This window comes from Mesoplodon densirostris, chromosome 5 (assembly GCF_025265405.1).
Source record: "Mesoplodon densirostris isolate mMesDen1 chromosome 5, mMesDen1 primary haplotype, whole genome shotgun sequence".
In the NCBI taxonomy this organism is placed as follows: domain Eukaryota; kingdom Metazoa; phylum Chordata; class Mammalia; order Artiodactyla; family Ziphiidae; genus Mesoplodon; species Mesoplodon densirostris.
In genome coordinates, this window is record NC_082665.1 from 150,144,477 (window position 1) to 150,167,400 (window position 22,924).

Genomic DNA, 22,924 nt, shown 5'->3' on the forward strand with positions numbered 1-22,924 from the left:
CCACTTGATCATGGTGTATGATCCTTTTAATGTGCTGTTGGAGTCTGTTTACTAGTATTTTGTTGAGTATTTTTGCATATATGTTCATCAGTGATATTGGCCTGTAGTTTTCTTACTTTGTGACATCTTTGTCTGGTTTTGGTATGATGGTGGCCTCGTAGAATGAGTTTGGGAGTGTTCCTCCCTCTGCTATATTTTGGAAGAGTTTCAGAAGGATAGGTGTTAGCTCTTCTCTAAATGTTTGACAGAATTTGCCTGTGAAGCCATCTGGTCCTGGGCTTTTGTTTGTTGGAATATATTTAATCAGAGTTTCAATTTCAGTGCTTGTGATTGGTCTGTTTATATTTTCTATTTCTTCCTGGTTCAGTCTCAGAAGGTTGTGCTTTTCTAAGACTTTGTCCATTTCTTCCAGGTGGTCCATTTTATTGGCATATAGTTGCTTGTAGTAATCTCTCATGAACCTTTGTATTTCTGCAGTGTCAGTTGTTACTTCTCCTTTTTCATTTCTAATTAATTGCTTTGAGTCTTCTCCCTTTTTTTCTTGATGAGTCTGGCTAATGGTTTATCAATTTTGTTTATCTTCTCAAAGAACCAGCTTTTAGTTTTATTGATCTTTGCTATTGTTTCCTTCATTTCTTTTTCATTTATTTCTGATCTTATCTTTATTTCTTTGCTTCTGCAAACTTTGGGGGTTTCTTTGTTCTTCTTTCTCTAATTGTTTTAGGTGTAAAGTTAGGTTGTTTACTTGAGTTTCTTCTTATTTCTTGAGGTGAGATTGTATTTCTTTAAACCTCCCTCTTAGAACTGCTTTTGCTGCATTTGTTTATAGGTATTTTTTGATTTCCTCTTTGATTTCTTCAGTGATCTCTTGGTTATTTAGTAGCGTGTTGTTTAGCCTTCCTGTGTTTGTACTTTTTACTGTTTTTTTCCTGTAATTGATATCTGGTCTCATAGCAAAGTGGTTGGAAAAGATACTTGATATGATTTCAATTTTCTTAAATTTACCAAGGCTTGATTTGTGACCAAAAATATGGTATATCCTGGAAAATGTTCCATGAGCACTTGAGAAGAAAGTGTATTAGGTGGTTTTTGGATGGAATGTCCTGTAAATAACAATTAAGTCCATCTTGTTTAATGTGTTATTTAAAGCTTATGTTTCCTTATTTATTTTCATTTTGGATGATCTGTCCATTGGTGAAAGTGGAGTGTTAAACTCCCCTACTATTACTGTGTTACTGTCGATTTCCCCTTTTATGGCTGTTAGCATTTGCCTTATGTATTGAGGTACTCCTTTGTTGGGTGCATAAATGTTTATAATTGTTACATCTTTTTCTTGGATTGATCCCTTGATCATTATGTAGTGTCCTTCTTTGTCTCTTGTAATAGTCTTTATTTTAAAGTCTATTTTGTCTGATGTGAGAATTGCTACTTCAGCTTTCTTTTGAGTTCCATTTGCATGGAATATCTTTTTCCATGCCCTCACTTTTAGTTTTTATGTGTCCCTAGGTCTGAAGTGGGTCTGTTGTAGACAGCATATATACTGGTCTTGTTTTTATATCCATTCAGCCGGTCTGTGTCTTTTGATGGGAGCATTTAATCCATTTACATTTAAGGTAATTATTGATATGTGTGTTGTATTACCATTTTCTTAATTATTTTGGGTTTATTATTGTAGGTCTTTTCCCTCTCTTGTGTTTCCTGCCTAGAGAAGTTCCTTTAGCATTTGTTGTAAAGTTGGTTTTGTGGTGCTTAATTCTCATAGCGTTTGCTTGTCTCTAAAGGTGTTAATTTCTCAGTCAAATGTGAATGAGATCCTTGCTGGGTAGAATAATCTCAGTTGTAGGTTTTTCCCTTTCATGATATTAAATATGTCCTCCCACTCCCTTCTGGCTTGCAGAGTTTCTGCTGAAAGATCAGCTGTTAACCTTATGGGGATTCCCTTGTATGTTACTTGTTGCTTTTCCCTTGCTGCTTTTAATATTTTTTCTTTGTATTTAATTTTTGACAGTTTGATATATATGTGTCTTGGCGTGTTCTTCCTTGGATTTATCCTGTATGGGACTCTGTGCTTCCTGGACTTGATTGACTACTTCCTTTCCCATGTTAGGGAAGTTTTCCAGTATAATCTCTTAAAATATTTTCTCAGTACCGTTTTGTGTTCTTCTTCTGGGACCCCTATAATTCGAATATTGGTGCATTTAGTGTTGTCCCAGAGGTCTCTGAGACCGTCCTCAATTCTTTTCATTCTTTTTTCTTTATTCTGCTCTGCAGTAGTTATTTCCACTATTTTATCTTCCAGGTCACTTATCTGTTCTTCTGCCTCAGTTATTCTGCTATTGATCCCTTCTAGAGAATTTTTAATTTCATTTATTGTGTTGTTCATCATTGTTTGTTTGTTCTTTAATTCTTCTAGGTCCTTGTTAAACGTTTTTTGTATTTTCTCCATTCTATTTCCAAGATTTTGGATCATCTTTACTATCATTACTCTGAATTCTTTTTCAGGTAGACTACCTATTTCCTCTTCATTTGTTTGGTCTGGTGGGTTTTTGCCTTGCTCCTTCATCTGCTGCATATTTCTCTTTCTTCTCATTTTACTTAACTTACTTTGTTTAGGGTCTCCTTTTCACAGGCTGCAGGTTCGTAGTGCCCGTTGTTTTTGTTGTCTGCCCCTAGTGGTTAAGGTTGGTTCAGTGGGTTGTATAGGTTTCCTGGTGGAGGGGAGTAGTGCCTGTGTTCTGGTGGATGAGGCTGGATCTTGTCTTTCTGGTGGGCAAGACCACATCCCTTGGTGTGTTTTTGGGGTATCTGAACTTATTATGACTTTAAGCAGCCTCTCTGCTAATGGGTGGTGTTGTGTTCCTGTCTTACTATTTGTTTGGCATCGGGTGCCCAGCACTGGTCCTTGAGTGGAGCTGCGTCTTAGCGTTGAGATGGAGATCTCTGGGAGAGCTCTTGCCGATTGATATTACTTTGGGCCGAGAGGTCTCTGGTGGTCCCGTGTCCTGAACTTGGCTCTCCCACCTCAGAGGCTCAGGCCTGACACCCGGCTGGAGCACCAGGGCCCTGTCAGTCACACATACCTGTGGCAGGATGGTTTTCCCGATTTCCACGACACACACCCAGACGGATGGCGAGCCCACCTCCTTCAGAGCGACGTGCTGACCCATGGCACAGACCCCCAGGGGGATGTGACCGGAGGTCAGGCCGAGTCAGTCCATTCACCTGCATGTATCTGGAAACTGGGTGGCTAGTGTTGGGAGCATCTCCTGCCGAGGCAGGGGCCAGCTGTGGCTCACCACATGGACAGGGAACTGGCGGCAGGAATCCCGGGAAATACTCCTCGGCATGAGCCCTCGCAAGGTCCACCATCAGCCCCACCACAGAGCTCGGCAGGTGGATTCTTAGCCACTGTGCCACCAGGGAAGCCCCCAGATCCTTTTGAATCCCAGGGTTTTTTTTTTAGCAATCGAGAATGCTTCAAGGCCTTCCTTCTTATAGCTTCATGTTTTGCTACCAATAGAAGGTCCTTGGTATGAAATGTCTGAAAGGCGATTGTAACCTTTTACCCTATTGGCCACGTTAAAAAATTTTTTTTCCTCAGACATGGATCTTTTCTTGTAGAGATTTGAGAGTAGCAAGTTATGTGGCCATCACACATGCCCCGAGACAGGAAGACTGTATCATAAATATTATATCAAGCCAGTTCCTGACAGACCATGTTATACTGATTGTTGTCGCTAATACTGGTGAATTTGAAACTCTTAATCAGAAAATGGGACAACACATTATCATGTCCTGCTGGTATACACATTGAGTTTGAAACAAGTGGTGATTGGTGTTAACAGAAAGCATTCTACTAAGCCACCGCCTTACAGTCAGAAAGAGAAAATGCTCAAAGAAGTTAGCATCTATATTGAGAATATACACACAAAAATTTCTAGAACACTGGCAACATTCTTGAGTTAAATTTTAATATGCCTTGATTTAAGGCATAGAAAAGTCATCCTTAAAAATGCCAATGCTAGTGAAATTATACTATTTAAAGCCTTGAATTGTGCCAGCAACTCATACAACTGAAAACCTCATGATAAAAAAGTCAAAATGGATGAGATATCACCGGTTGACCAGGACAGTGAAGAATTTGTGGAAACTGTAAAGTAAATGACTGTGAATTCCAGTTGAGTTAAGTAACCCATACCCCCACAGGAGACGAAAAGAGGGAAAATTTTTTTGAGATTTTCTGGTAGAAATCTGAAATACATTAAAGATCAGAGCAACAAAGGCTGGTGAAAGGAGTAAGCTGTCAGTAGTAATTAAGTGTCTGCCCTTTAGAGAAGCTTATTCCTCACTTCAGAAATGCTGGTCCAGGCATTTGGGATGTGAACACTGGTCTGAGAAGCAAAGTAGTGAATAACTACCCCAGATATGTATGGCCATCAGTAGGGAGAGGGAACTTCTGCACTCAAAATGCAAAGTGCATACCTAAAATTAGAAGAAAAGCCTACCTGATTATAGATCCCCTTTTTCTACTTTCCTATACGACCAAGGAAGCCAGGACCTTGCAACCAGATTCAAGAAAAGAATTCTAGCTTCCAGTATTCTTGAGTCTGGACTCATTAATATATATGTACTGGCAACCAAGAAACACTGAAACTTGAAAAAAATCAATATCATGAAAAAGAAACACAAGGCACAACATACTGATGAATTTTTTTTTTAATTTTAGGTATTTTAGGTATCTGTTATTTTTTTTACTATTTTTGGCTGAGTTGGGTCTTCGTTGCTGCATGCAGGCTTTCTCTAGTTGCAGCGAGCAGGGCCTACTCTTCATTGCGGTGCATGGGCTTCTCATTGTGGAGCACAGGCTCTAGGCGCACAGGCTTCAGTAGTTGTGTCACGCAGACTAAGTAGTTGTGGCTCGCTGCTCTAGAGCACAGGCTCAGTAGTTGTGGCTCATGGGCTTAGTTGCTCTGTGGCATGTGGGATCTTCCTAGACCAGGGCTTGAACCCGTGTCCCCTGCATTGGCAGGTGGATTCTTAACTACTGTGCCACCAGGGAAGCCCCTGATGAAAATTTTTGATTAATGTCCCCAAATATAAGAAGAAGCAATTATGAAAGAGGATGAGGCTTCTTAGAAATTAAAAACATGAATTCTAAAATGTAGGTGAGAGGTGGATTATTAAACGACCTGAATAGACATAACCAAGATTGGGATTTTTGCAGGAAGTAGTGCAAAAGAGGAAAGAAATGAAAAGTATGAGAGAGAAATTAAGATACAGGGAGTACAGATTAAGAAAGTTTATTATATTATCTAGTAGAAACTGTAAAGAAAACAGAGAGAATGGAGGGGAGGAACTAATCAAAGGATAGGCAATTAAAATGTTTACTACCTATGTACCCTATATACAGGGTATTACTTGAGGGTGTCCTCTAGCAAAATGAAAAATGGATGCAATAAAAGGAAAATAAGGAATATAAGAAATATTGGTGAGCAAATAAATCTGAAAAAAAATTAGAACTAAGCCTAAATATAATATGGTTGTGAAGCTTAAGGCAGGTGTCTGAAAATTATTTTTGGTGATCTTGGTGATGGAAAAAATATAAGTTAGAAAATAAAACTCTGCAAGAAGCACAGCTTAAAAAAAAAAGAAAATGTCATCAGGAGAGCACAGGGAAGCAGATGCCAAATCTGTAATCTCAATAAATGTAAATAGACTAACATGCTTTATTAAAAAGGCAGATTGTCATTTAGGGTTGAAATAAATTAAAATGTTTACAAACACACCTTAATCAAAAATTTAACACAGGAAGTAAACAAACTGGATAAGTGCTGGATGTAGTTAACAAAGGCTTACAGAAAGCTGAAAGGACAGTATCATATAAGATAAACCAGAATTGAGGACCAAAAGCATTAAGAGGGACAGAGAGGGTATGTATAGAAGGTATAATCCACCAAAAATACAATTGTGAACTTTTTTATACGTATTCTACAGACATGTTTAAGTATGTCAGGCATAAAAGCAAGTTTATTCAGTATAGGTTTTTTTTTAAATTTTGGTGAAATAACAAAATTTACCATTTTAACTATTATTAAGTGTACTCTTCATTGGCATTAAGTACATTCACATGGATGTGCAGCTGTCACTGCCAACGATCTCCAGAACTTTTTCAAAATTTTCCTACATTGAAACTCTGTACCCACTAAATAATAACTCCATTTCAGCATAGGCTTAATAGCCTATTTTTTTGAAACTATTGGTTTTTCTGTTTTCTGCTGTTAATTTTCATTTTTGACACCAGGTTGTGCACTACTTGTGCCTGTCACTGTTGGAATGATGTTACTTATGGTCTAGGGATATTTTCCTAGGATATGTGATTTAGAAAGTTTGAATAGACCTGGCTGCAAACGTTGGTCCATCTTCTTCCTTAAGCAGAGATGCTAATCAATATTATCTACTCTGGCTTTGACAAAAAACATGGGGAAACTGTGGGGTGTTGTGTGTGTATGCGTGTGTACGTAGTTTTCCTGGGGCATTTCAGAAGCCAGAATGTGAGATCTGAAATGCAGTGGAAATGAAGTATAGAATTCAAGAGGCCAAATGAGGCAGGGCTTTAAATAGATCATCAAAATTTTCATAGACGTTAAGAATACTGATAGAATTAGGAATGAGGAAGGAAAGCAACTCACGTGCCCAATGTGCTAAGCTATCAGTAGGTAATCAGTAGGTCTACCAAGGTGACTTTCACACATTTTCAGGCCACTCCTCATGATGCAAAAACCATTTTCTCTCACAAATACAAGAACATATAACTGAAATATGAAATAGTACTTAACATTCTGTGTGCTATACACTCATTTTTAGAATAGGTATAAAAAAGTCCACAATTATATTTTTGGTGGATTATACATATCCTCTCCCTTTCATTTCTTTGAAACTTTGGTCTCAATACATTAAATTATTTTAACAGCCAGTGAACAGGTTGCAATGTAAAGTTTGAAAGCGGTTTAGCTGGTTGTCACGAGACTCAGAGGTGGTAGAACTTTTATGCAAGGGTAGAGAAGTTAACTGTAAGTAGCAGAAATCAGAACATGGCCAACACTTCTACTTACCTTTTCTAAAGAACTTTACTAAAGCAATCAATATTCTTCACAGTTCAATGACTGACAGATGGTAAAGCGTTCCATCTGAAATGTTTGTTGAGGAACTTGACAGTGTTGTTCACTGTGGGAACATGGGTTCCAAAGAAAGTTGTCAAGAGTAATGAGCAGCACATTAGTGACTCAGCACCTTCCCATGGTCTTAACGGGAACAAGCACTCTCAGGCCACCTCTTAGACTGAAATCACAGGCTCATGACATTTGTTTGTGTTCTGAAGTTACAGGTTGTGAAGCGTTTACACAGAATTTATAAACCATTTTACAAAGCATCATGTTAGGTAGTCATTTTGACATTCCATAAGAGCTACACTTGGATTACTGCTTTATCTTCCAGTCCAAACAAAATACTTCAGTGTCTAACAGTAGCATGCCATGCTTTTAAAAATATCTGTTTTAGGACAATGGCAAATAGGAACATGAAATTACATGTGTTTTAAATAGATAACTCATTGGTTATAATACCAGCCTATATCCTGTCAAACGCATGAGAGAATAAGATATTAGCCCCACTAGCTTCATATGACCCTATGATTTTAAAATAAAGGAAAATTAATAAGAACTATTGTTTCAGAAATGTTGTCAGAAAGAAATATATGTACAAAAATACACAGTTTTTAAAAAGCCTAGAAACAAAAGTAATAAAATTACAGTAGTAATTATCTCTGGTTAATGTAATTATGGTTTATTTTAATTTCTTTAAATTTTCTGTAGTTTATAAATGTAAAACAGTGATAAAATATTACCTTTGTAATCAGAAAAATAAAAGATATGAAAAATTTTTTAAAAAAAGAGTAATGAGCAGCAAAAAATGGAGGTGAGGTGAGATGGGGAATTCATTGAGTTAAGTGGAAATGAGAGTGGAAAAACATTAAGATTTTGACCTTAACCAAATAACAGAGAAAAAGTTAAGTGAGGCTGGTACCAAAGTGTCAAATGGAATTCTGAGAGAAAGTAATTCATTTTCTTAAAAAAAAAAAAAAAAAAAAAAAAGATCGTTGTAGAGAGGGACAAATAAAGAGTAATGAAAAGTACCCTAAATCCAGCTTATAACTTCAGGAAAATTGTTAACTAGCTGTACTCTCAGTTTCTTCATCAATATATGATTTCATTGAACTAGGAGATTCTTAACCTTACTACTGTTTTTAAATGATTAAGTCTATATATTGCATCCCCATTATCAACAATGGAATGCAAATGTGTTTGTATGTATGTATGTATGTATATATATATATGTATATATATATATATATATACACACATAGTTCTCTAAGTGGCTCTTGGAAACATTGTGACCAAGCAGTTTTAATTATGAAGAAAATGGCTTAACAACTCAATATATTATTACTAGTTTCTTCATTAAATGTTCTTCAGTCACATTTGATTTCTTATTTTTAGTTACACGAACATGCTGCCTACTTGGTGGACAGTTTGTGGGAGAGCTCTCAAGAACTGTTGAAAGACTGGGAATGTATGACAGAATTGTTATTAGAAGAACCTGTTCAAGGAGAGGAAGGTATAGTATTTCGATAAGTTGATTTACATATTGTTTTGGGTTTGCATTAATTATCATACCACCCTGTATAGATCACTTCTTACAAATGAGTATATGCAAGCATACTGTGTGTCTTTTTTTGCAAAGAGAACAGTTTGTTTCCTATAACAAGCAAGGATGTCTCAATAGTGTATAACATCTTTCTGTATTAGGACTACTACCATTCATGCCACACAAGTTTTTTGTTTGTTTGGTTTTGGTTTTGGGGGTTTTTTTTTGCGGTACGCAGACTTCTCACTGTTGTGGCCTCTCCCGCTGCAGAGCACAGGCTCAGAAAGCGCAGGCTCAGCGGCCATGGCTCACGGGCCCAGCCGCTCTGCGGCATGTGGGATCTTCCCGGACCGGGGCACGAACCCATGTCCCCTGCATTGGCAGGCGGACTCTCAACCATTGCGCCACCAGGGAAGCCCACCACACAAGTTTTTTAAATCCTGTAAATGTCATGTAGCTTCAAAAAAGTTTTCTTTATGCTGATTTGAGGCACAAAGTACTGACATACTTAATGTAAAAAAAAAGGCACATGCAGAATCTTTTTGCTATGTATGTGTACTTAACCTTTCACGTACAATGATTTAATTAGACCACAATCATCCCCTCTTCTGTTATATCTTTTTAAAAATTAAAATAAAGAAATCAAAAATAAAGTCACTTACCTAGCTATTCAAGAAATAGGGAGAAATAATTGCTATATTGATAATTTCTGAAGTATGCTTCTTACATTACACTTTGTGTAATAACATGAACAGCAAAATGGATATGTACACTTAATAAAGCATTTATATTCTAAAAGATTATATGAATATTAGCTCCTTAAAACTAGCAGTTTTTTCCTCTGTACAGCTTGTTTTTCAATCTAGCCCACAACAGTAAAGAACTACTATTTCATTTAATCCATACAGAGTCCTAAAATGTAGATGATACCTTGATGGAAGTGAGGCTTGTAATGAACTAAACATGGACTTTAGAATCAAAAGAAACAGATTCACATTTCTAACTCTGTCCTTTGTGACTTATGTCCTCATTTTTTCTGCTCCTTAGCTTCCTTTTCTTTATAATATAGGGATTCTTTTTCTTATTTACCTTATATAGTTGTTGTGAGGATTAAATAAACTAGTATACTATTGATTCCCTATTCTGCTTCCCCTGCTTTTCTGTGTAGTTCAACCCTCTGGGATATAAGAGCGGAATGAGCCATCACCTGCAGTAGATTACTTAAACAGTTTAGTGACGGTCCCCCAGTGTTCTTTCCAAGCAGTGATGCTAGTTGGTATTATCTGCTCTGGCTTTGACCAAATTCAGTGAGAGAAACAATAGCTATGCATCATACCCAAATATACTCCAGTAAACTGGCTGAAATTGCTTCTTTTAAATTCCAGATATTTGCCTCACAACCTCATTCTTTTTTTTTTTTCCCCTCATTCTTAATCTGTAACACAAATCCTTCTCCAAAATTTCCCAGACCTTCTTTCAAGGTAGAATTTATTATAGTATATTTGACCCCACCTCTGATTATTATTTACTGTATTTGCATGTGCTTTTTTTCCCTCCATATCTTTGGTAAGAAGACAGGTCTATTATTAAGTTGACAGGACCTTCTGCTCACTAGGTCAAACTCTCAACTGTACTCTGGATTCCTTTCACTTTTGAAGTAATCAGAGGAACATGAACATACATTCTACATTGTCTTTATTTTGCTCATACATGTTCCTGCTAAGTTCACTGACTTCATAAATCTATTTCTAACTAATCTTAATATTTTCTCTAGTAAAATCAATTTCCTTTCTAATCACTACAGCCCAGTCAACACTTGAGCAAAATGCTTGGCATAGTATTTAATAGTACATTTCATCCATTTTCCTTCCTTGCTTGTGGCCATAGAATCAGCAAATTATCAGAGTAGGCTAGAGCTTCTTATTTATGATTCCTGGCCATTTTTCTTTTTGTCAAGTATGCTCTATAAGGTTATTTCCAAGGAGAAGGGAAGCAGGGGAGATAATAAAGGGAAGAAGAGCCAAGGTGCTATGATTTGGTATTGTTAACTTTTTGCTCCCATTTAAATAAGATATGTCAGTCAGAAAATAGTAATTACTCTGTCCGTCAGTCATCAAGGTGTTCTAGATGGATCTACCTTCTTCTTTGTTTTTTTTTTTAACTGTATGCGGGCCTCTCACTGTTGTGGCCTCTCCCATTGCGGAGCACAGGCTCCGGACGCGCAGGCTCACCGGCCATGGCTCACGGGCCCAGCCGCTCCGCGGCATGTGGGATCTTCCCGGACCGGGGCACGAACCCGTGTCCCCTGCATTGGCAGGCGGACTCTCAACCACTGCACCACCAGGGAAGCCCTGGATCTACCTTCTTAAAATAACTATGTATTATTAGGTTTTCTTTGTGGGTTAAGTTTAATTGACATTGGGTTTAACTTTCAGTCAAGAGATTGGTTAGGTTTCGTTTCGTTTGGTTTGGCTTGGTTTGGTTGGTTTGATTTTAGCTAGAAAAGTGAGTTGTAAAATGGGGAAAAAATTTTAAGTCAACCACAGTTTTAGGGTATGATTGAATCTGGGAAGGCAAGGCTGGAGAATTTATGTGTAACAAGTCCAGGACCATTTTGAAATCATGATTCAACTTTTTTTCATACATTTGTCCATATGTTTGCTGTGCCACATATAAACTCTGGTATGGAATGGTATCCAAATCAATATTCTGAGCTACTATTTTGCTATATTTTATGATAACAAAATGCCATTAGTGATTTACTTATTTCCTTAAGACTAATTAGAAATTAAGTTATACTTTACATAAGTGAAGTGTGATGGATATTTCAGTGGATGAAAGTCTAGTTAGCAGTTGCAAATATAGGACTAAAACTTGGGAAAACAGACACATTGTCAAAGACTACCAATAGCAGTTTAAATTACAGCTGCTATATATCAGAACAAAACTATCACTCGAAAAGATAACATGCACCCCTGTGTTCACAGCAGCACTATTTACAGTAACCAAGACATGGAAACAACCTAAATGTCCATCAACAGATAAATGAATAAAAAGATGTGGTACATATATACAGTGTACCTCTCAGCCATAAAAAAGAATGACTTACTGCCATTCACAGCTACATGGATGGACCTAAAGATTATTAGACTAAGCGAAGTAAGTCAGAAAGAAAAACAAATACCATATGATATTATATGTGGAATCTAAAATATGACACACATGAACTTATCTACGAAACAGAAATGGACTCACAGACATAGAGAATAGACTTGTGGTTGCTGGTCGGGGGAGGGGGTTGGATTGGGAGTTTGGGACTAGCAGATGCAAACTCTTATATATAGAATGGATAAACAACAAGGTCCTATTGTATAGCACAGGGAACTATATTCAATATCCTGTAATAAACCATGATGGAAAAGAAAAATAATAATAAATCACAGCTGCTGTAAGACTGCCTTGCAGTGATTTTAAGGGACAGGGTTTTTTGGGGGTGTATGTGTATTCTACAGCAAACTCAAATTGCTGGATAAATTTTTAGTGTAATGTGAAGGTCTGGGTAACAAGTAATCAGGCAAAAACAAGACCATAACTAAGTCATTTAACTTCTCTGGGTCTTAGCTTCTTCATTTATAAAGAAGGCTCTTTGATTAGATAAACTTATGTGATCATTTCTTTTTTTTTAAACAGTTTTTGAAACATTTGATAGCTTGCAATGAAAGCTAATGATTTCTTTTTTGTTAAATATATTTATTTTTATTTAATTATCTTTGGCTGTGTTGGGTTTTCGTTTCTGTGCACGGGCTTCCTCTAGTTGTGGCGAGTGGGGGCTACTCATCATTGCAGTGCACAGGCTTCTCATTGCGGTGGCTTCTCTTGTTGCGAAGCACGGGCTCTAGGCACGTGGGCTTTGGTAGTTGTGGCACATGGGCTTAGTTGCTGTGCGGCATGTTGGGTCTTCCCGGACCAGGGTTCGAACCCATGTCCCCTGCATTGGCAGGCAGATTCTTAACCACTGCACCACCAGGGAAGCCCGGTGATAATTTCTAATGCTAGAATTCTGTGATCCAGTTGATGGGTGAAGTAATGTGTATAAGTGGAATTCTTCAAGTAGGGAATCATTAATTCACTTATAATTTAAAAATATTTATTGACCACCTTCTATGTGCTGTTATACTAAGCACTGAGGGTGCAGTCTTAAACAAGGTCAACTCACTGCCCATATGGAACTAACATTCAAGTGGGGAAGGCAGACCAAAACTAACTGGTCAGAATAATTTCAAAAGTTAGTATCTGTGATGGATAATAACAGTAAGAAGGGGTCCATCTTTAGATTGAATCCCAAAAGGAAGATCTCTCTAAGGAGGCCACCTGTGAGCCAAGAATCTAAAGGATATGGGGGCTAGCCATGGGAAGTGTCAAAAAAAGAGCTGCCTAGATAGAGGAAATAGCAATTGCAGAGTCTCTGAAGCATGAATGTTATTGTTATATTCCAGGAGCTGCAGTAGCTTGAGCACAGTGGGCTAGTGGCACTAGATGAGATAGAGGCAGAGGCCTGATGATGTACAACATTTAAGTCCATCATCATAAGTGGATTTATTTAGTTCATTTTAAGTGTAATAGGGGGCCACTGAAGGATTTTAAACAGGGGAGGGATGTGATCAAGTTCGTATTAAAAAAATGCTTTTTGTCAATATGGTTTGGAGTGGTCTCTATGGGATATGATAAAAATGTAAAAGAAGAAAATAGATTATAGAAAGAAAAAGCCCATGGTGAGTTTTAAAGATTGTGGATAGGAAGGGGACAAAAGCAGGAAGAGCAAGAAAGAGTGAGAGCAAGCTATATAAAAAGGATAGTAAGAGTTCATTGTACACTATAGAAGGCCCAGTAAAGAGGGTGTTCAAGAGAGCTATGGTTAATAATATCATGTATTGCAGAGGAGAAAAAGGACTATGCAAAGACCATCAGCTTTAAGTGAAGATTTAGGTTCTTGGTGACTTTTTAGTGTTTCTTTTCAGTGATATTAAGGAGAAAATCCAGAGTTCAGGGTGATAAGACTGAAATCAATAATGAGAAAATGGAGATGATGTGTAAAGAAGTTTCTGCAGACTTAGAAAGTTGTGTAGGTATTTGGTAATTGATAGTGCGAACAGCCACCCTTTCTATCATTGTGGCTTTTTGGCTCTTGTCTGTGGCTTAAAGCTTGCTTTGTTTTAAATTTTATTATTTGGTTTTGCTGTTTTATCCCCAAAGAGATTTCAGTTAAATTTCAAATGTTTTGAGTTTACCATATCTGAATGGATGGTTTCAAATTATAAACTAATAAAATTGATAGCATTGGATACTGTATAAGGTTGAGTTTTTCTTCAACACTAATGTATGGATTTTAGTGTATAATAGTGGAATGTTTCTATACTAGATAAGTTTTTCTCTCCTCACTTTCCATAGAACTAGATTTTTTTCATAAATAATAGAAAATACATTTAGTTCATAGACAATCTTGTCATTCCTCTATCCCCAGCCAAATTGAAAAAAATAAGAAATTCTAGAATCATAAAATAGAAACTTGATTGTTTTATTGGATCAGGGAGTATAAATGGAAAGTTGAAACTGTTCCTTGTGGTTTTCCTAAGACAAGCTAAAGTTCATGTGCTTTTCCTATCACAATTAAAATGTTAAACAAAAAATGATTGAATTAAGATGTACATACATATTCCTGTTCAGGATGATTTTGGTACAGAATAAAGGATAAGATTTTATGCCTTTGTTTGCCTTTTCATTGCTGTTGTCCCAGTTTATTTTGAAATAATCAGTACAAACTTCTCAATTTCTAAAGCTTAATATTTATTTTCTTTTAATTCATGCCTAGTTCTGTCTCTATAATCCCCACATCTATTGGCCTTTTTTTTTAAATTGGTCTTTAACATAAATAAGTATAAAGAGAAAAGAACAGAGAGGAAGGAGAGAGGGAGACAGAAAGATAAAATTAAACTATTCAAATTAGTCTCAAAAATGTATCTTTAAAAATACATAGGAATGAATTCAACAAGCAAAGTACAGAATCAGTGTGAAGAAAATCATAATGTTTCATTAAATAATGTCAAATAAGATATCATAAATGAAGAGCTATATCATGTTCCTGGCTGAAAAGATTATTAAAATGTCAGTTCTTCCCAGTGTAATGTATAATTTTCTTAAAAATACCAGTTCAAATTCCAGTAGGTTTGAGAGAGTTCTGGGAGGTGAGAGAAGGAACTAAGCAAAATGATTTTAAAGTTTATATAGACTGGGACTTCCCTGGTGGCACAGTGGTTAAGAATCCCCCTGCCAACGCAGGGGACACAGATTCAAGCCCTGGTCCAGGAAGATCCCACGTGCCACGGAGCAACTAAGCCCGTGCGCCACAATTACTAAGCCTGCTCTCTAGAGCCCGTGAGCCACAACTACTGAGCCTGCATGCCACAGCTACTGAAGCCTGTGTGCCCAGAGCCTATGCTCCGCAACGAGAAGCCCACACACCACAGTGAAGAGTAGCCCCCGCTCGCTGCAACTAGAGGAAGCCTGCGTGCAGCAACGAAGACCTAACACAGCCAAAAAGAAAATAAATAAATTTATTTTTTAAAAAAAGTTTATTACATAGACCGAGTGAAGTAAGTCAGACAGAGAAAGACAAATATCATATGATATTGCTTATGTGTGGAATCTAAAAAAAAGGGTACAAATGAACTTATCTACAAAACAGAAAAAGAGTCACAGACATAGAAAACAAACTTATGGTTACCAGGGGGGTGGGTGGGGGAGGGATAAATTGGAAGATTGGGATTGACATATGCACTCTACTATATATAAAATAGATAACTAATAAGGACCTACTATATAGCACAGGGAACTCTACTCAGTACTCTGTAATGGCCTATATGGGAAAAGAATCTAAAAAAGAGTGCATATATATATATGTATAACAGATTCACTTTGCTGTACACCTGAAACTAATACAACATTGCAAATCAACTATACTCTAATAAAATTAAAAAAGTTTATGTAGAATTTCAAGCTTATTTTAAAGAAGTGGTATAGCATAGTGCTTAAGAGCATAGACCTTGGAGTCAGACTACCTGGGTTCATATCTTGGCTCTACTACTGAGTGCTTTGAAAAGTTATTTAACCTCTCCATGGCTCATTTTCCCAATCTGCAAAGTGTGAGGATATTAATTCCTATCTCTTGGAATTGTTTTGAGGATAAAACAAGTAAATACATATAAATCACTTGTAACTGTGCCTTACACATAGAAAATACTTAATTGTTTGCTACTAGCTTTATAGAAATCAGAAATTTTTTAGGAAAAGGACTAGATAAGGGAAATTTGTTCAACTAAATATTCAAATTAGTTGAATTAAGTTACACATTAAGGTATATTATAACATTATAAAGCTGTTATAATCAAGTGTATCCTTGTAATAGAAAAATAGATTAGTGAAACCAAATAAAGAATCCAGAAATAGATCTAAGTATATATAAGCACCTAAAACATGTTTAAAGGTGACATTTCACATAAACCAGGGAAAGCTGGTTTTATTTAATAATGGTAGAGGCATAATTGGCTGCTCATCTGGTGGGAATAAACAGACCCATACTTGATACTATCGGCAGAAATAAATTTCAGACAGATTCAAGATGTAAAAGCAAGCAACAGATGGAGACAGAGAGAGAAGAAAATATATTTCTGTAATCTCTAGGAGAAAGGAGATCTTTGAAAGCAATACAAGAAACCCAGAAGCCTTTTTTTTTTTATCAGTATGAGATGATAGATGTTAACTAAGCTTACTGGGATAATCATGTCACGATATATATAAGTTAAATCATTATGATGTACAACTTAAATCTATATTGTATTGTATGTCAGTTATCTCTCAAAAAAACTGGAAAGAAAAGAGAGAAATCTGAAGGCCATAAAAAAAATAAGTACAGATATGACTTTGTAAAAGTTAATAATTTCTGACAAAAGATACCATGAAGAGTCTAAAAACAAAAGAACAAACTGGGAGAAAATATGTGCATCATTTAAGACAAAGTTAGGGACTTCCCTGATGATGCAGTGATTAAGAATCCGCCTGCCAGTGCAGGAGACATGGGTTCAATCCCTGGTCCGTTAAGATCCCACATGCCACGGAGCAGCTAAGTCCATGCGCCACAACTACTGAGCCTGCGCTCTAGAGCCCATGCACCACAACTACTGAGCCTGCGCTCTAGAGCCTGTGCACCACAACTACTGAGCCTGCGCTCTAGAGCCCATGAGCCACAACTACTGAGCCTGCATGCCACAACTATTGAAGCACGTGCGCCTAGAGCCCATGCTCTGCAACAAGAGAAGCCACTGCAACGAGAAGCCCACGCACTGCAACGAAGAGTGGCCCCCACTTGCCGCAACTAGAGAAAGCCCACACACAGCAACAAAGACCCAAAGCAGTCATAAATAAATTAATTAATTAATTTTAAAAAAAGAATACAAGAAAGGTGAATAACAATAGAAAAATTAGCAGAGAATAAACATTAAAAATCTCCAAAAAATTGTAAACTAATAAACAAGAAAATACACTCCACTAATTAGTAGTTAGGCAGGAGCAAAATAACATACCATTTTCAATCATTGGATTGGCAAACATTAAAGGGACTTAATAACATCAAGTGCTGGCAGGGATATGAGGAACCAAACATTCTCATCATTGCAGTTGGAGGTGTGGATTGCAGTAAGAAACCTTTTTGATTTGTCAGTACCAAGATTTTAACCTTTGAGTCATTACTCCCTCTCTTGAAATTTATTCTGCAGAAATAAAAGTATCAGTTACATAAATATATGTGTACTTATGATATTTATTACTGCATTGTTTGTAAACGTGACAAAAATTTGGGGAATATTTGCATGTTAATAGGAGAAGGCTGAATAGTGGAACACAAATTATGTAATAACTTGTAATTATTTAACATAATTATTTGTACATGTCATGTGACTTGAAAGATATTCAAAATCTATTGTTAATTTTTTGAAAAGATATATATAGCATGTTCTTTTTTTGCTAAAAATAGAAGAAAGATATATGAGCTTTGAAGTGATATAGAAGGAAAATTTTGGCATTGCCTAATTCAGAAGTATATTACAAGAGAGCAAGTATTACAAGAAACCAGAGTTTATTGTCTTTTTTACTTTGTATATCTCTTTCTTGTTTGACTTACGACAAGCACATATTATTCTTAAAACAAGAAAAAAGACAAAGAATAGAACTTTAGTCTTTAAGTAATAGACTACAGTTTTTTATAATTGTGCTCATTTTTGATACATGGCTATTGTAAAACTATCTACTCATACTAATGTGTTTTGTTTCACTTTAGCAATGTCTGACCGTCAGGAGAGTGCTCTTATAGAGTTAATGGTTTGTACGATTCGTCAAGCTGCTGAGGCACATCCTCCAGTGGGAAGGGGTACCGGCAAGAGAGTAAGTTATATTAGAAATCTACAAAAAAAAAAAAAAGAAAAAGAAAAAGAAAGCTTTTAATGCAATTAACTGTCTTAAATATTTGAATATTTTTTGTAAATGATATATGCTGTGGTAGTTCATCTTATATTCTGTCTACTCAGGTTCCAAAATAGATTCTTTGCATCCATGCTTCTATAGCACCTGTGCCTACTTCTAGTCTAGTATCTTATGAATTTTCACATTCATATTTGTTAAAGGTACAGAAAGGCAAACTGCCTAGTTTTGGAAGCTCTTCCACTTAACATCTATGTAATCCTAGGACAGTTAATTATTTTCTTTGTGAATTTCCTTACTTGTAGTATGGGGCTAATAATGCAGGTGTTATTGCTGTTTAAGATGAATTGAGATAATCACGATGGAAAGACTGGCTCCGGTAGTGTGAAGCGGTAGGCAATTCCTCTCTGCCAAAAAAAAAAAAAAGTGTAAAACTGGAAAAATTATCAAAACCCTTATCAGGGCTCTGGAAATTAACCAAAGATAAAACAACAAATTGAGAAGCATTTATGGGCATATCTTGGAGGTATTGTAGGTTCAGTTCCAAACCATTATAATAAAGCAAATATTGCAGTAAAGCTAGTCACATGAATTTTTTGGTTTCTTGATGCATAAAAAGTTGTGTTTACACTGTACAATAGTCTATTAAATGTGCAATGCCTTATGCCTAGAAAAACAATGTACATACCTTAATTTAAAACTAGTTTATTGCTAAAAATATGCTGTCATCTGAGCCTTCAGTGAGTTGCAGTCTTTTTGCTGGTGGCAGTTTCTTAAAATAAGACAAAAATGAGGTTTGCCTCATTGATGGACTTTTCCTTTCACAAACAATTTCTATGTAGCATGCAATGCTGTTTGATAGCATTTGACCCACAGTAGAACTTCCTTCAAAATTGGAGTCAGACCTCTCAAACCCTGCCCTTCTTTATCAACTAAGTTCATGTAATATTCTAAATCCTTTGTTGTCATTTCAACATTCATCACAGCATTTTCACCATGAGTACATTACATCTCTAGAAACCACTTTCTTCGCTCATCCATAAGAAGCAACTCCTCATCTGTTAAAGTTTTTGTAATGAGATTTATCACATATTCAGTTTCTGCTTTGAATTCTAGTTCTCCTGCTATTTTCACCACATCTGCAGTTCCTTCCTCCACTGAAATCTTTTTTTTTTTAATTTTTTTTTAAATTTTTTTTATTAGTTTCTGCTTTATAACAAAGTGAATCAGTCATACATATACATCCGTTCCCACATCCCTTCCCTCATGCATCTCCCTTCCTCCCACCCTCCCCATCCCACCCCTCCAGGCAGTCACAAAGCACCGAGCTGATCTCCCCGTGCTCTGCGGCTGCTTCGCACTATCTATCTACCTCACGTTTGGTAGTGTATACATGTCCATGCCTCTCTTTCGCTTTGTCACAGCTTACTAAGCTCCACTGAAATCTTGAAACCCTCAAAGTCATTCATGAGGATTGGAATCAACTTCTGCCAAATTCCTGTTAGTGTTGATACTTTGACCTTTTCCCCTTGAATCATGAATATTCTTAGTGTCATCTAGGACGCTGAATCCTTTCCAGAAAGTTTTCAGTGGACTTTGCACTATCCATGGCAGCTATAGCCTTACAAAATCTCTTTCTTTACTAATGAAACTTGAAAGTCAGAATTACTCCTTGATCCATGGGCTGCAAAATGGATATTGTGTTAGGAGGCATGAAAACATTATTCTCATAGTGCATCTCCATCAGAGCTCTTGGGTGACCAGATGCCTTGTCAGTGAGCAGTCCTATTTTGAAAGGAATCTTTTCTCTGAGCAGTAGGTCTCAACAGTGGGCTTAAAATATTCACTAAACCATGTTGTAAACAGATGTGCTGTCACCCAGACTTTGTTGTTCCACTGATAGAGAGCAGGCAGAGTAGATTGAGCATATTTCTAAGGGCCCTAGGACTTTCAGAATAGCGAATGAGCATTGGCTTCAACTTAAAGTCACCAACTGTATAGCTATGAAACTCCTACGTGGCATCTTCTTTCATACAAGGCTGTTTTGTCTATACTGCAAATCTTCTGTTTAGCGTAGGCACCTTCATTAATTATCTTAGCTGGATCTTCTGGTAAACTTGCTGCAACTTCTACATCAGCACTTGCTGCCTCACCTTGAACTCACGTTATAGGGATGGCTCCTTTTCTTAAATCTCATGAACTAGATTCGGCCTTTTCTTCTGCAGCTTCCTCACTTCTCTCAGCTTTCATAGAATTTAAGAGAGTGAGGGCCTTGCTGTGGATTAGGCTTTGGCTTAATGGAATGTTGTGGCTGGTTCGATCTTCCATCCAGATCACTAAAGCTTCTTCCATATCAGCAATAAGGCTGTTTCACTTTCTTATCATTCATGTATTCACTGGAGTAGCACGTTTAATTTCTTTCATGAACTTTTCCTTTGCATTCACAAGTTGGCTGTTTGACTCAAGAGGCCTAGCCTTTGGCCTGTCTCAGCTTTCAACATGCCTTCCCCACTGAGCTTAATCATGTCTAGCTTTTGATTTAAAGCAAGAGATGTGTGGCTCTTCTTTTCACCTGAACACTTAGAGGCTTATTAGGGGTTAGTAAGGTTGTTAGTTGGCCTGATTTCAATACTATTGAGTCTCAGGAAATAGGGAAGCCTGAAGAGGGGAAAAGATGGGGGGACAGCTAGTTGGTGGAGCAGTGGGACACAACATTTATCACGTAAGCTCCCCATTTTATATGGGTGCAGTTTCTGGCACCCCAAAACAATTAAATGGTAACATCAAAGGTCACTGATCACAGATCACCATAACAGGTATAATAATAATGATGAAAAAGTTTGAAATATTGCAAGAATTACCAAAATGTGACACAGAAACAAACACACAAACACAAAATGAGCAAATGCTGTTGGGAAAATGGTACCAATAGACTTGCTCAACACAGGGTTGTCACAAAGTTCCAATTTGTTTTCTTCAAAAAATCAATATCTGCAAAACATAATAATGAGGTGTGCTTGTATTCTTGGAAAACTGCTGAAGCTTCAGGTTAAAGCTGTAGGAGTCTGCAGCCTTCCTGCCTAGGGTTACAGTATACACAGAACCCACAAGCTTGATTGGTGACATCTGTAATTTTACCAGAGTGGCACTATATGTAAAAACCAGCAACTTTGCTGTCAAGGGAGCAGACTCAATATGGGACAAATGGGAAAAGTCCACAGCTTTGTCAACTAGAAATGGAAGAAACAAATAAGGAAATCCTTTACCTGTGATATTCAGAGATTGTGTCTGCAAGTTAGTAAGAATAGTGAACCAGCCAAGAATCTAACAAAAAAATGCTAGAAATGAGAAAGCCATAAAAGAATTAATAAACTCTTCATACATCCCTGGCTGACTGGGAAACCTGAGAGAGAGAACCCAATGGAAAATAAAAGTCAAGCAAACTTACACAGTGGCTGAAGTTTGAATGTGCTCTCTATCCCACAAACAGATCAGGTCTCAGAGGCTAGGAGCCTTATAAATTTGGATCATTTAAGTACCACCTCTACCCAAATCATTGGCTGACTAGTGATCTATTGAAACACAGAGGAGACTCCCAGGAAGACAGGCTAAAAAACAAAAATAAGAATAAAAATTCCCAACAGAAGCCACACATCATGGGAGAGACAAATTACACAGTTTAAGTTAAATATTAATTTATTAAAATGACACTTAGTAAAATAACTTTTAAGTACATAGTTATTACAGGATATTATAAAAAATGTCCACTTTTCCAGAAAAATTGGAACCATGCAAAAAAAAAAAAAAAAAAAAAACAAGTGTGGCCATACTCAGGGGAAAACAGTAGACAGTAGGAATGGTTTCTCAGTAGGCGCAATTGTTGGGTTTAGCAAATACTCCAGAGCCCTTTTTTTTTTTTTTCGCAGTACGTGGGCCTCTCACCGCTGCGGCCTCTCCTGCTGTGGAGCACAGGCTCCGGACGTGCAGGCCCAGCGGCCATGGCTCACAGGCCCAGCCGCTCCGTGGCATGCGGGATACTCCTGGACCAGGGCACGAGCCCGTGTCCCCCACATCGGCAGGTGGACTCTCAACCACCGTGCCACCAGGGAAGCCCCAGAGCCCTTTTTTATAAATATGTTCAAAGAATTATAGGAAAGTATGTTCAGAGAATTACAGGAAAAGATGATAACAACAAATAAGGAATCTCAGTAATTCCAATTTTTCAAATGGAAATCCATGAGTTGAAAAGTACAGTAAGAAGAATTTTAAATTTATTAGATGAGCTCAACAGATTTGAGATGACAGAAGAAACAGTGGACATGAAAGATTAATAGAAATTATTCACTCTGAAAAAAAAAAACAGGAAAAAACGTGAAGAGAAATGAACAGAGCCTAAGAAATGTGTGAAACAACATCAAGTCACCAAATTTGTGTAATGGAGTCCTACAAAGAAAGGAGTGAGAGAAAGAAAAGAAAGGAAAAACATTTTAAAAATTGCCAAAAACTTCCCAAATTTGATGAGAAATGTTAATCCACAGGTCCAAGAAATTTAACAAAATCCAAATAGTATAAACACAAAATATCTACCTCTAGAAACAGGGTAGTCACACTGTTAAAAGCGAAAGACAAAAAATATTGAAAGCTGTAAGAAAAATAACTCATGTGGAGGACAACAGCAATAGGATTAGCAGTT

General features: G+C 37.0%; 1 protein-coding gene across 2 annotated transcripts in view; it reads left to right on the forward strand.

Moving 5' to 3' along the window:
* STAG1 (STAG1 cohesin complex component) overlaps nt 1-22,924 on the forward strand; it is a 436,282-nt gene that overhangs the window by 349,893 nt on the left and 63,465 nt on the right. For both annotated transcript variants that reach the window (XM_060099648.1, XM_060099649.1), the window contains 2 exons: nt 8,556-8,673; nt 18,092-18,195. In XM_060099648.1, coding sequence (XP_059955631.1) covers nt 8,556-8,673; nt 18,092-18,195 — 222 coding nt within the window. The remainder of the gene's footprint in view (nt 1-8,555; nt 8,674-18,091; nt 18,196-22,924) is intronic.